Source organism: Dermacentor andersoni, chromosome 1 (assembly GCF_023375885.2).
Source record: "Dermacentor andersoni chromosome 1, qqDerAnde1_hic_scaffold, whole genome shotgun sequence".
Classification (NCBI taxonomy): Eukaryota; Metazoa; Arthropoda; class Arachnida; order Ixodida; family Ixodidae; genus Dermacentor; species Dermacentor andersoni.
This window is the reverse complement of record NC_092814.1, coordinates 11,780,347-11,793,075: the sequence shown is the minus strand read 5'-3', so window position 1 is coordinate 11,793,075 and position 12,729 is coordinate 11,780,347. Positions and strand designations below refer to the sequence as shown.

The 12,729-nt window shown below is 44.6% G+C and overlaps 1 protein-coding gene across 6 annotated transcripts in view; it reads right to left on the bottom strand.

The window, feature by feature from the left end:
• The window catches only part of Vps8 (vacuolar protein sorting 8), a 972,138-nt gene that overhangs the window by 539,642 nt on the left and 419,767 nt on the right, over positions 1–12,729 (bottom strand). For all 6 annotated transcript variants that reach the window (XR_008608392.2, XM_055061192.2, XM_055061196.2 and 3 more), the window contains exon 16: positions 4,211–4,551. Coding sequence is in view for 5 of the 6 variants with exons in the window: in XM_055061192.2 (XP_054917167.2) it covers positions 4,211–4,551 (341 nt within the window). In the remaining variant the exon portion in view is untranslated. The remainder of the gene's footprint in view (positions 1–4,210; positions 4,552–12,729) is intronic.

The following is a 12,729-nucleotide window of genomic DNA, read 5'->3' as shown; positions in this document are numbered from 1 at the left end:
GCAATTGTTCTTTTTCTCGAAATCTGCCTACCATGAGCTGCGCCGGGTTGGCCCCACCGCAACCTTTCCTGTTGAGTCCTGTCCATCCAGCCATGCCCTAAGACTTACAATGATATTGTATGTTTGAGACTTATCTTCTTGCTTCTGGAGCTGCTGACTTTTCACCAGAACGACCCAGGGCCATCTTCATGTGCTGCCTGGGCATGCACGCTCTCAGTCTCCGCACTGTTATCACTGTGGCTCGCAGAATCACTGTGCTTCGTGGCCTTGCTACCCAGCTCAAAGCAAGCATTGCTCATTCTGTCGTCGAACGGGCCACTTTCAACGAATCTGTAACAAGAAACGGGTTACACAAAAACAGGTCCTTGAACTTGCCTTTGACGATGTTACTTTGCCACTTCAAAGTGCTGAGCAGGTTTTGGCTATCTATCATTCCGGACATGATGCGGTTCACATTACTGTGCGAGATGCAGATGCCATGTTGGCACATCTAGTTGACTCTGGCTCATCCGTCTCTATCCTGTCTGAGCAAGTGTTCAGTGAGAATTTTTTGGGCATTTCACTCCTGCCTGCTCTGTGCATCACCCTGCTTGATTATTCTAAGCGTGCAATCTGCGTGGGCAGATGCTTTTGGGTGGAAGTTCCCTTGAAACGTTGCAAGGCAGAGCTTCTGCTTTAAGTTGTCCATTGTGGCACTTCTCTGATTGGGCTTGACGCCATCACGGCACTAGAGCTACGTATTGAAGGCGCGACTCTCCAGTGCCTACAGACATCCATTGTGCTTTCGAGCAATCCAATTGGAAATGCAGCACCTTCCAAGGCTTGTACAAGTCTGGGTGCACAGTCTAGTTATGGATGCCTCCCACCTGGCTTAGCACATGGGTTTGCTGTGCTTTTCACTTCTGAACTAGGCCTTGCTAAAGGATTCATTCACCAATTCAAGACTCGTCCTGCAGTGCAGCCTGTATCTTCCAAGCTTTGCCACCTTCCATTTTCTCTTTGTCCGCCAGTGTCTGCCGAGCTTCACAAGTTGCTGCACCTTGACATCATACAGCAAATCGACGCTTCCGAATGGGTTTCCCCCATTGTTGTAGTTGACAAGAATTGCAATATCAGAATGTGCGTTGACCTTCAAGAACCTAATACGCTATTGTCCCAGATAGCTCCTTCATGCACTGTTAGTGGCTACCCACTTTTCCAAACTTGACTTGGCTTCTGCCTACCATCAAATACTTTTGCAACCTTTTAGCAAGGATCTCATTGCCTTCATCACTGATGAAGGTCTCTTTACGTTCGAAAGAGTGTGCTTCGGGTTGGCCTCTGCCCCTGCAGCATTCCAGAAGCTAATGGCAACAATTCTTGATGGCTGCTCTGAAGGATTATTCTACATAGATGATGTGATCGTGTTTGGGAAGAGCACACAAGATTACATTCTGAACCTGAAAGCTGTCCTGCAGAGGATCAGGGCTGCAGGCTTGAAGCTGGACAACAAATGTCGTTTCAACGTTTCAGAACTGACATTTCTAGGACATAAGGTCAATGCTAATGGTATTGTGTCACTTCCAGAGAAAGTAGACTCCATCATGAACACCCCAGTACTGACAAATGTAGCCACCCTCCGTTCTTTCCTTGGTTTAGTAGAGTACTACTCAAAGTTTGTTCCACGGTTGGCCCAGGTGGTTGAACTGGTTGAACCTATGACACTTAGTGCATCGAAGTTAACCTTTCGTTTGGTCAGCAGAAGCAGACAGTAGTTTCAAGAGAGTCAAAGAACTTCTTTCATTTACCACAGTACTCCAAATGTTTGACCTGGCACTTACAATCATTGTGTCAACTGATGCATCTGACAGCGGGCTTGGAGCAGTCCTACAACAACAAGATAGACATCAAATGCACACAATAGCTTTCGCATCCTGTACACTCTCACCGGCGTAACGAAGATACTCTGTCGGGAAACGCGGAGCACTTACCTACATCTGGGCATGTGAACGGTGGCACACCTACCTTTGGGATCGCCGGTTTAAACTTCAAACTGACCATCAGGCATTAGTGTCATTGCTGTCATCACAGAGATCGGGAAGACTCCCACTTTGTATTACATGCTGGGGTGCAAGGCTTCTGCGCTACAATTTTGCGGTCGAGTACAACAAAGGATCAGCGAACATGGTAGCAGATGCTCTTTCTCTTCTGCCAGTCCCTACTTATGAAGCTGAGCTTGCCTTGCAAGAAGAAATCGTCTTGCTTGTTGAGCTCACTTGTGTGACAAAAGAAGAATTCAAGCAAGCTGTTTTTGGCGACGCCTGCCTGCAACAGGTGAAGTCCTTCATAATGACTTCTTGGCCTCCGCACAAATCCATTCCTTAAGGGAGCAAGCCCTTTTCCAACATTTGCCAAGAACTTTCAGAGGTGGATGATTTATTGCACAGCGTTCTGAGTGACTCATTATACCGTCATCCCTTTTGGCTCAAATCATAGCCACCGCACACGAGACACATCAGGGCATCACTCGTACAAAAGCAAGACTTCGCGAACAATTCTGGTGGCCTCGGATGGATAAGAAAGTTGAAACGGCTGTAAAGAACTGTAATGTGTGCCTGGAGGCAGATAAGTCCGCTAAAACATCGCAAATGCCCTTACAGCCTGTGGAATGACCCGAGCTACCATAGCAAAAACTCGGCATCAACATTGTTGACCCCTGTAGCACGCACCTCACAACAGGTTCATCATCACTCTCGTGGATCACCATTTCAAGTGGCCAGAGGTTTATTTCTGTAGCAACACATCCACAAGTACAGTCAAGGAGTTCCTAACAAGCATTTTTTAACAAGAGGGTTATACTGAGGAGGTGGTCTCTGACAACGGGCCATAATTAACTTCGCATGAATTTACTGAATTCATTCAAGAGCGGGCCATTCGCTGGTGTCACTCCTCAGTTTATTACCCACAGGCCAATGGGCAAATAGAAGGTTTTAATCGAACACTAAAAAACTATATTCAAGTTTCTCTTCTGGAGCAGCAACCACTCCGTTAAGCAGTTACGGAATGTGTGGGCCTCTATAGGTGCACTCCACAGGCTACGACTGGTGTCGCTCCAGTGGTCTTATTGCATGGTAGAATACCCAAAACATGGGTGGACGTGGTTGGCTTTTCAGCACCAGCCTTTACTGAAGATCCGGCTAAGAAGCTACCGCGATTATGCCAAAGAGTCAAGCAGCAACAGCAGAGCAGCAAACAATATGCGGACAGGATAAGCGCTGTCAAGGAGACGACGATAACAGTAGGCGATTTCGTTCATGTCAGGAAGCCATCCGTCCGCTTCAAAGGAGACGGCATTTTCGCCACCAACTGAAGTTGTGAAGAAGCAAGGGTCTTCCTTCTTGCGGCTAAAAGATGGTAAGACCTGGGATGCGGCAAAACTTGCCAAGGTTTCACAGAGGGGCAAGCTGCATCTCCATGAATGTCTGACCGAGTTGCTGCCGCTTCCTGTTGAGCCGGCTGTGCCGGCTGCTGCTGTGGTGGTGCAAACGCCGCTTCATTATGCTATGCCAGCACCTGCTGTGGTGGTGCAAACACTGCTGCATTCTGCTGCGCCAACTCCTGGCGTTGTGGTGCAAACACCGATGCCTCCAGCTGTGCCAGCTGCTGTGGTGCACACGTTGCAGTCTCCTGCCGCCGTGGTGCACCTGATTTCCTCCGGTGAGCCGCAGTCGCAGCCTCCTGCGGCCATGGTGCAACAGACTCCCTCCAGTGAACAACAGTCGCAGCCTCTGGTGGCGCAGCCTGCCGCCAGTCGAGCGGCCGCCTGGCCGCAACAAGAATGCAAACCACCTGTTTCGTTGAAGGACTTTGCCCAAGTAGCGCACGTACAGCATGTGTTTTAAGTGAACTGTGCATGTTCCCTTGTATACCAACTCCTGCTAACATCACCAAAATTCTAAATAAGAAGGGAGTATGTTAAAGCCTTAATTAAGCTTAATAAGTCTGTAAATATATTTACCTTCTCTAATTTTAATTGCATAATATGGTTCACGGCCAACACTAGTTGAACTTAAGGAAGTCTACCATAGTTCCTTAACACCTGTCAAAAATACTCCCTTTTTTTTTTAATCGTCTCACCAGCTTACTGTTGAAGCACTGGCAAAGCATCCATCATTTTCCTTATGGCAAATCTGACAAAAATGGGGACACAGAATAACAAGTAGACCAGCACCTGAGCTCCAGAGCCAGCCTTACGCAGAGGGGCACCAGGAGTTGGACACGGTCAGGCGGACCCGCAGCCAGAGCTTCAAGCAGCTCCTGGGTGCGAGTGGCCACCTGGCGCTGGCGGCGCACCTTCTTGCCCACCAGGCCGCACACTGCCTTGGCCTCATCTCGATAGAGGCTGCGGGCCAGGTGGAGGGCCTCTGCGTACAGCTGCTGCTGGCACAGGAGTTCCAGTCGTTCCAGCCATGTGCGCAAGCTCAGCACGTGCACCGATGCAAGGCCCAGCAGCAGCACCTGGCTCCCACAGCCGGCCATCGAGTGGTAGCACGCTCGCTCGGCTGCAGCCACCTAAGCCACATTGCAAACGAATGTTTCACACTTGAATCATGAGATAGAGTAGCAGGAAAACGAGTACAGCTGGCAGACAGTATCTTTCCTTTACCTCTGTAGGAGAAGGGAAAACTTTATTTGAAGAGTCATAGGATAAGATATAGTGCAATGGAATAATAATGAGATATAATAATAGCAAACCTGATACAGTGAAACCTCTCTACTATGAACATCACATTAACAAACTTTGCAGAAAAACAAACTTTCAGAAATCCCCTGCTGACTGCTTGTAGTTTCAATGCAAAAATATTTCAGTACTATGAACTTCAGGATACTGAACTTTTCACAATAACGATCATTACTCAGTTTCCCTGAGCAGTTAACAACGCCTCAGTACTATGAACTAATATTGCAAAATCTGGGGATTCTTAGATTTCCGTGCATCCTTCACGGCAGCTGGAGCAGTAGGCTAGCAGACGAAAAGGCCCACAGAGCGGATGTCACGGCACATGGGTCTGGGACAGTGCCCAAGAAAAAAAGAATGTGGGCGAGCGGAGACGACGACACATGTTTTGTGAGCACATGCCCCATCCAGAAAAGAGTCACCTAATAATAGAGGCGCATCTCTCCTTCTTTCACCCTTCTTTCTGCGGCCCCATCAGCTATGCATGCAGTGAAATATAACCTCCATACTTGTGGGGATGCCACACGATTTCACTTTGCACTTTCCAGACGTGTCGTTTATGCACACTTGCGGTTTGCATAGTTCCGGTGTCCACCTTGAGCAAGACAGTTGCAGTGTCCAAGGCAAAAAATGTGAAAAACAAACAAAATGCAAGAAACATTCCGCTTTGGAGGCGACATAGGGCTACCTTTTTGTTGGTAGTTTTCTCGGTGTCAGTGCCTGTTTTGTGCGTGTCACTCTTATTATACGGTGCTTCAGTGGTGTGTCGTGACGAAATCTATGGAAAATAGCAACAGCATGTGCTGATAGCCAATAGTGACGTTTTCGTGGATAGCTCATATGGTGACAACTTATGAACTGATGGGTTGATGAGCGGGATGATTAATTTTGGGGCTTTCACTATAACGATCTTTCAGAATAATTAACAATTTACCACAATCTCTTAAAGTTCGTTATATTGAGGTTTCACTGTATATTTGATTAGTATCAACTAAGAAAAAGAATCGAGCTGACGACCATACATAAACAAACTGCAAAAATTTACAGATGGCAGGTATCTTCGGTCTTGGCTACTAACTAATTTTTTTGAGTTGATTACAGATAAGCTACTGCAGAGATCCCATTATGCTTTCCTGATGTACACCACAACGTAAGGCTGAGCAAGGCAAAAGATCTGACAGTTTGTCACGTTTTGACCAGTTTCACAAACAATTCCCTGCAACGGGTGTGCATGAGAAATACAGTGAGGCTGTTCAAGGAATGGTAATAGTTATTTCACGTCCAAGGGAGTTGAAAGCTTGCAGCCCCAAGCTTAGAAACGCTGCACAGCATGCCTTGAGTTACATAAATGATCAGTATAAAGGTGATGGAACTATTTCCAATGAATCGGCTATGGTAGGTTTTCCACATGGCATGGCGGCCACAGAATGGTGGTGCAAAAAATATGTATGCAGTAAAGATGTATGCACAATTTCCTCCTTGAACTCACAGCCAACTTTAAAGTGTTAAAATAAATGGCCATCACTTCATCCTTGAACATTGAAGTGCATTCCAGTTCTAAAACGTCGAGCAGCGAAGTTTACAAATTGGAAAAGGAAACTGTACTTTAAAACCTCTGTAAACACTGCACTGTTTGTTACATGTGTGCAACAAGCAGTCATAACAATATTTTAGGGAGCTACATGTGGAGATATCTTTTAGGTTCGGGCAGTCAACTTCAGGAGCCCAGTGACCAATCACAGCTCTTGGTCATCACAGCCAGCGTCTTCACACAAATTGTCAAATATGCAAGGAGTTCCTTACAGCAGAGCAGCTGAATTTCTCAATCCAATGCCACCCAAGCCATCCACAGAGTAGCAGACGTACAGGTCATAAAAGCAATGGCTAAACGAGATTTGGCACAGGGAGCTCCCATAAAAGCCGCTTGTCTGTGCAGGTCTGGAGTTCTAGCAAGTCATGGGCTGATCCTGGTAATAACGCGGGCACTCTGACCACTGACAAGCACGAAAGGCGTGAGAACTAATACCATAAAAGGCATCCCTAGAGAGTCGTAGCCACAAACTGTCTAGGCCAAAGGCAAGCGTATGTGCACGTAGCATGGCATTGGCAAACTTGGACCATATTCTTGGATCATAATTTTCAAGGATACGTTCACTTTCGCAATATTTCGCGTGACTATTCCCAGAGGCATCAATGGGTGGCAGCGCTTCTACACTGCAATAAGATGCATGCATGGCACTCCGTCAAAAATGCCATTGCTCGTAGACACCGAAGCATTTTGCACTAGTCACACGATATTCAAGGTATCCACGGCAGTGACAATTCGAGAATACAGCACACCTTTTTGTTCGTTCGTGGAACAAAGTCACTTATTTTCTGGAAAATCAAAAATTTCAGACGATTATTTTTGTTGCAATTTGCAGAGTTGTACTATTAAAACGTATGGGGGAAGCCTCATATGTATAATATAAAAAAAATTATATAAATAGGTTATTTTCACAATTTGTGCACTTCAAGTCACTACAAAAAAAAAAAAAACTGTTTGTTTACTGTTTTATGTTCACTATGATGTTTTGAATGAGAAAGACATTAAATATGTTCTGTTAACGTATAAGGGGTTCCAGCAAGTACGGATGCGAGCACAAGTAAAAAGAAACGGACAGGACAATGCTGGTTGTCCTGTCCCAGCATTGTCCTGTTCGTTTCTTTTTACTTGTGCTCGCGTCCGTACTTACTGGAACTCCTTATACGTTCACCCTCACCGACTGGCCCAGCAAACCACGCTACTAAACTGTTCTGTGAGGCAGGTAATATTTGCTGTGCCATATTATTTTATTGCACAACACTGGGCACAGTAGCCAACTCTTATTAAACCTCTAAAGAAATTAATAGCACAATGTATATGATCAGGCACATAGCATTTTATTGTACTTTCTTAATGCTTTAAAAAAATTGTCACTCTATAACAATACTGCACAAAAGCTACTGCACTGAAATAATATACTAGTACATACTTAAAAAACACCATATTATATGACAAGAACAAACACAATAATAATAATATTAATAATAATCATCATCAATCAAACAATTATTATAGTGCCCAGAGCCTTTGTGCTGGTGTACTTAAAAAGCAATGTGCAAGATAATATGTAAAACAATGCGAGATAGAGAAAGAAATGGGGAAAAAGAAAATGAAGCGTAAAGAGGACTTAATCATACAACAGGATTATCTATATATGCACAAAACAAAGGAAATTAACTCTGAAATTAACCAGCACAGCTCAATCACTTACATGGTCTCATAGACTCTGATCACATACATACTAGAACCATGGTCAAGTCCATCCTGACGTCATGATATTGAGTTTGCTTAAATAATGAAATGTGTTTGTTTTGTCATACTTTATGTAATTTTGCATTATGTAATAGAGAATTCTTTTTTCTTCACCTGATGTACACATTCGTGTTACCTTGGTTGTGCGAATGTTGACAATGTGCAGCGGTGGCGTAGAGGTAGAACATCCGCCTCACGTGCAAGAGGACCGTGGTTTGAATCCCGGTGCCGCGCAATTTTCTACCGGATTAAAAAAAAATAAAATCCGAGTGTTGATAAAATTGCATAAACAGGCCTGGAGTGTGGCCTGATCTCGGTGACCAGTGAACGTTATCTAGTGAGGAAAGTCTAGCAGTGCTATTGGAGGAATTAGCAGGCATTAAATGGGATATAATAGGGCTCAGTAGGGTTAGGAGGACAAATGAAGCACATACAGTGCTGAAAAGCGGGCACATCCTGTGCTACCGGGGCTTAGTGGAGAGACAAGAACTAGGAGTCAGATTCCTGATTAACAAGAATATAGCTGGTAACATACAGGAATTCTATAGCATCAACGAGTGGGTGGCAGGTGTTGTTGTGAAACTTAATAAGAGGTACAAATTGAAGGTCGTACAGGTCTACGCGCCTACATTCAGTCATGATGACAAGCAAGTCGAAAGCTTCTATGAAGACGTAAAATCGGCGATGGGTAAAGTCAAAACAAAATACACAATACTGATGGGCGACCTTAATGCCAGGGTAGGCAAGAAGCAGGCTGGAGACAATTAAGTGGGGGAATATGGCATAGGTCATAGGAATAGCGGGGAAGAGTTATTAGTAGAGTTTGCAGAACGGAATAATTTGCGGATAATGAATACTCTTTTCCGCAAGCGGGATAACCGAAAATGGACGTGGAGGAGCCCAAATGGTGAGACTAGAAATAAAATAGATCTCGTACTCTGCGCTAACCCTGGCATCATACAAGATGTGGACGTGCTCGGCAAGGTGCGTTGAAGTGACTGCAGTGACCACAGGATGGTAAAAACTCGAATTAGCCTAGACCTGTGGAGGGGACGGAAGAAACTGGTACATAGGAAGCCGATCAATGAGTTAGCGGTAGGAGGGAAAATAGAGGAATTCCGGATCAAGCTACAGAACAGGTATTCAGCTTTAACTCAGGAAGAGGATTTTAGTGTTGAAGCAATAAACGACAATCTTACGGGCATCATTAAGGAGTGTGCAATAGAAGTCGGAGGTAACTCCGTTAGACAGGATACCGATAGGCTATCGCAGGAGACGAAAGATCTGATCAAAAAACGCCAATGTATGAAAGCCTCTAAACCCAACAGCTAGAATAGAAGTGGCAGAACTTTCGAAGTTAATCAACAAGTGTAAGACAGCTGACATAAGGAAGTATAATATGAATAGGAATATAATATGAACATGCTCTCAGGAATGGAGGAAGCCTGAAGGCAGTGAAGAAACTAGGAATTGGCAAGAATCAGATGTTTGCGTTAAGAGACAAATCTGGCAATATCATTACTAATATAGATGAGATAGTTCAAGTGGCTGAGGAGTTCTATAGAGATTTATACAGTACAGGTGGCACCCACGACGATAATGGAAGAGAGAATAGTCTAGAGGAATTTGAAATCCCACAAGTAACGCCGGAAGAAATAAAGAAAGCCTTGGGAGCTATGCAAAGGGGGAAGGCAGCTGGGGAGGATCAGGTAACAGCAGATTTGTTGAAGGATGGTGGGCAGATTGTTCTAGAAAAACTGGCCACCCTGTATACGCAATGCCTCATGACCTCGAGCGTACCGAAACCTTGGAAGAACGCCAACATAATCCTAATCCATAAGAAAGGGGACGCCAAGGACTTGAAAAATTATAGACCGATCAGCTTACTGTCCACTGCCTACAAAATATTTACTAAGGCAATCGCAAATAGAATCAGGAAGACCTTAGACTTCTGCCAAGCAAAGGACCAGGCAGGATTCTGTTAAGGCTACTCAACAATAGACCATATTCACACTATCAATCATGTGATAGAGAAATGTGCGAAATATAACCAACCCTTATATATAGCTTTCATTGATTACGAGAAAGCGTTTGATTCTGTCGAAACCTCAGCAGTCATGGAGACATTACGGAATCAGGGTGTAGACGAGCCGTATGTAAAAATACTGGAAGATATCTATAGCGGCTCCAAGGCCACCGTAGTCCTCCATAAAGAAAGCAACAAAATCCCAATAAAGAAAGGCGTCAGGCAGGGAGATACGATCTCTCCAATGCTATTCACAGCGTGTTTACAGGAGGTATTCAGAGACCTAGACTGGGAAGAATTGGGGATAAGAGTTAATGGAGAATACCTTTGTAACTTGCGATTCGCTGATGATATTGCCTTGCTAGTAACTCAGGGGACCAATTGCAATGCATGCTCACTGACCTGGAGAGGCAAAGCAGAAGGGTGGGTCTAAAAATTAATCTGCAGAAAACTAAAGTAATGTTTAACATTCTCGGAAGAGAACAGCAATTTAGAATAGGTAGCGAGGCACTGGAAGTGGTAAGGGAATATATCAACTTAAGGCAGGTAGTGACGGCGGATCCGGATCATGAGACGGAAATAATCAGAAGAAGAAGAATGGGCTGGGGTGTGTTTGGCAGGCATTCTCAGATCATGAACAACAGGTTGCCATTATCCCTCAAGAGAAAAGTGTATAACAGCTGTGTCTTACCAGCACTCACGTACGGGGCAGAAACCTGGAGGCTTACGAAAAGGGTGCTACTTAAGTTGAGGACGACGCAACGAGATATGGAAAGAAGAATGATAGGTGTAAGGTTAAGGAATAAGAAAAGAGCAGATTGGGTGAGGGAACAAACTTGAGTTAATGACATCTTAGTTGAAATCAAGAAAAAGAAATGGGCATGGGCAGGACATGTAATGAGGTGGGAAGATAACCGATGGTCATTAAGGGTTACGGACTGGATTCCAAGGGACGGGAAGCGTAGCAGGGGGAGGCAGAAGGTTAATTAAATTAAATTAAATTATAGGGTTTTACGTGCCAAAACCACTTTCTGATTATGAGGCACGCCGTAGTGGGGGACTCCGGAAATTTGGACCACCTGGGGTTCTTTAACGTGCACCTAAATCTAAGTACACGGGGGTTTTCGCATTTCGCCCTCATCGAAATGCGGCCGCCGTGGCCGGGATTCGATCCCGCGACCTCGTGCTTAGCAGCCCAACACCATAGCCACTAAGCAACCACGGCGGAGGCAGAAGGTTAGATGGGCGGATGAGATTAAGAAGTTTGCAGGGACGACATGGCCACAATTTGTACATGACCGGGGTAGTTGGAGAAGTATTGGAGAGGCCTTTCCCCTGCTGTGGGCGTAACCAGGTTGATGATGATGACAATGTACCATGACTTGTGCCATAGTCGTTGATTTTTTTTTCTTTTTTTAACGCTCTTTTTCTCTGCAGTGAAAGATAATTACGGTCAAAGCCAGCTATATCGAACTTGCAAAAAATGGCTATCAGTTCGATATAGGGCATTATTCGATATAAGCATGCTAAAGAATTGGATGTCATAAAAGCACATACCATTTATAAAATCACTTTATTGATGAAACTAGCTTTAACAGGGTGTCTACCAAGTTGACATTTCTAAATTCCCTGAGTTTTCCGGGTTTTCCCTGAGTGCCCTTGCAAAATTCCCTGAGTGATACAGAACTATGTTTTTTTAGACGGGCTGAAACCATATCGCCCAATGCTGTCACTCTCTAGTAAACATATGAAAAAAAAAATTATAAAAGAAAAGACTTAATCCAATTTGAAAACTGAGGAGTAGTGTTTATGTTATTCAAAATGAGAATAGAAGGGAGGAGTTAGAAAAATGCCCAGCAAATAAAATGTCTTCGAAAAATATTGCAGATCGCATCGGACATTCTCCAATATGAATAAAGAGGAGATGCATACAGAAGCAAATATTTTCGAATATGAGTTATTTCTATCAACTGATAGCAAGCTCAGTAGTATGAGGCCCGAACTTTGTCACAATTGAGATTCTCTCTCAACAGCTCGTAAGTCAACCTCAACTGTCCTCGACATACTCTCAGCCCGCGCACGACGGCTCAGTGTTGTGTTTCACTGCTTTAAAGAGTATTTTGGTTTGGATGAGAGACACCTGCATCTTGACATTAGCCAACCCTTTGTTTTTTGAGCTCAAGCTTTTTCAAAATGGCGGCAGCACGTTTCATTTCCCGTTCATTCCTCAATGCGTAGGTCCTTTCTGTTGTTGTGGTCCTTCCGCCGTGAGTTCGCTCCACGGACCATTTGAAGCGTCCTCTTAGTTGTACAGTCAACGTCCGATTTTTCGGAATCCCTAGGGGCCGCGAGAACGTCCGAAAAATCGGCCAGTTGGAAAAAATAAATGCATGTCATTTACTGCCCTTAAAGGCTCAAACCAACACAGGCACATTCTAAAACGCTCTGAAGGCCTGTCGGTACACGTATTAAGCATATCGGTGCTCGTACTGTTACAGGAAATACCGCGTGCGAGCGTGTAGGATTAAGGAATAGATGCTGTGTCCCGTGGCAATAGCCCCTGCCCACGCTTGTTATGCTTCACTGCAATACTTTTGCGTATGCTTCACGAAGTAACACTTATGTACAGAAGCAAAGCTGACTTTCGGG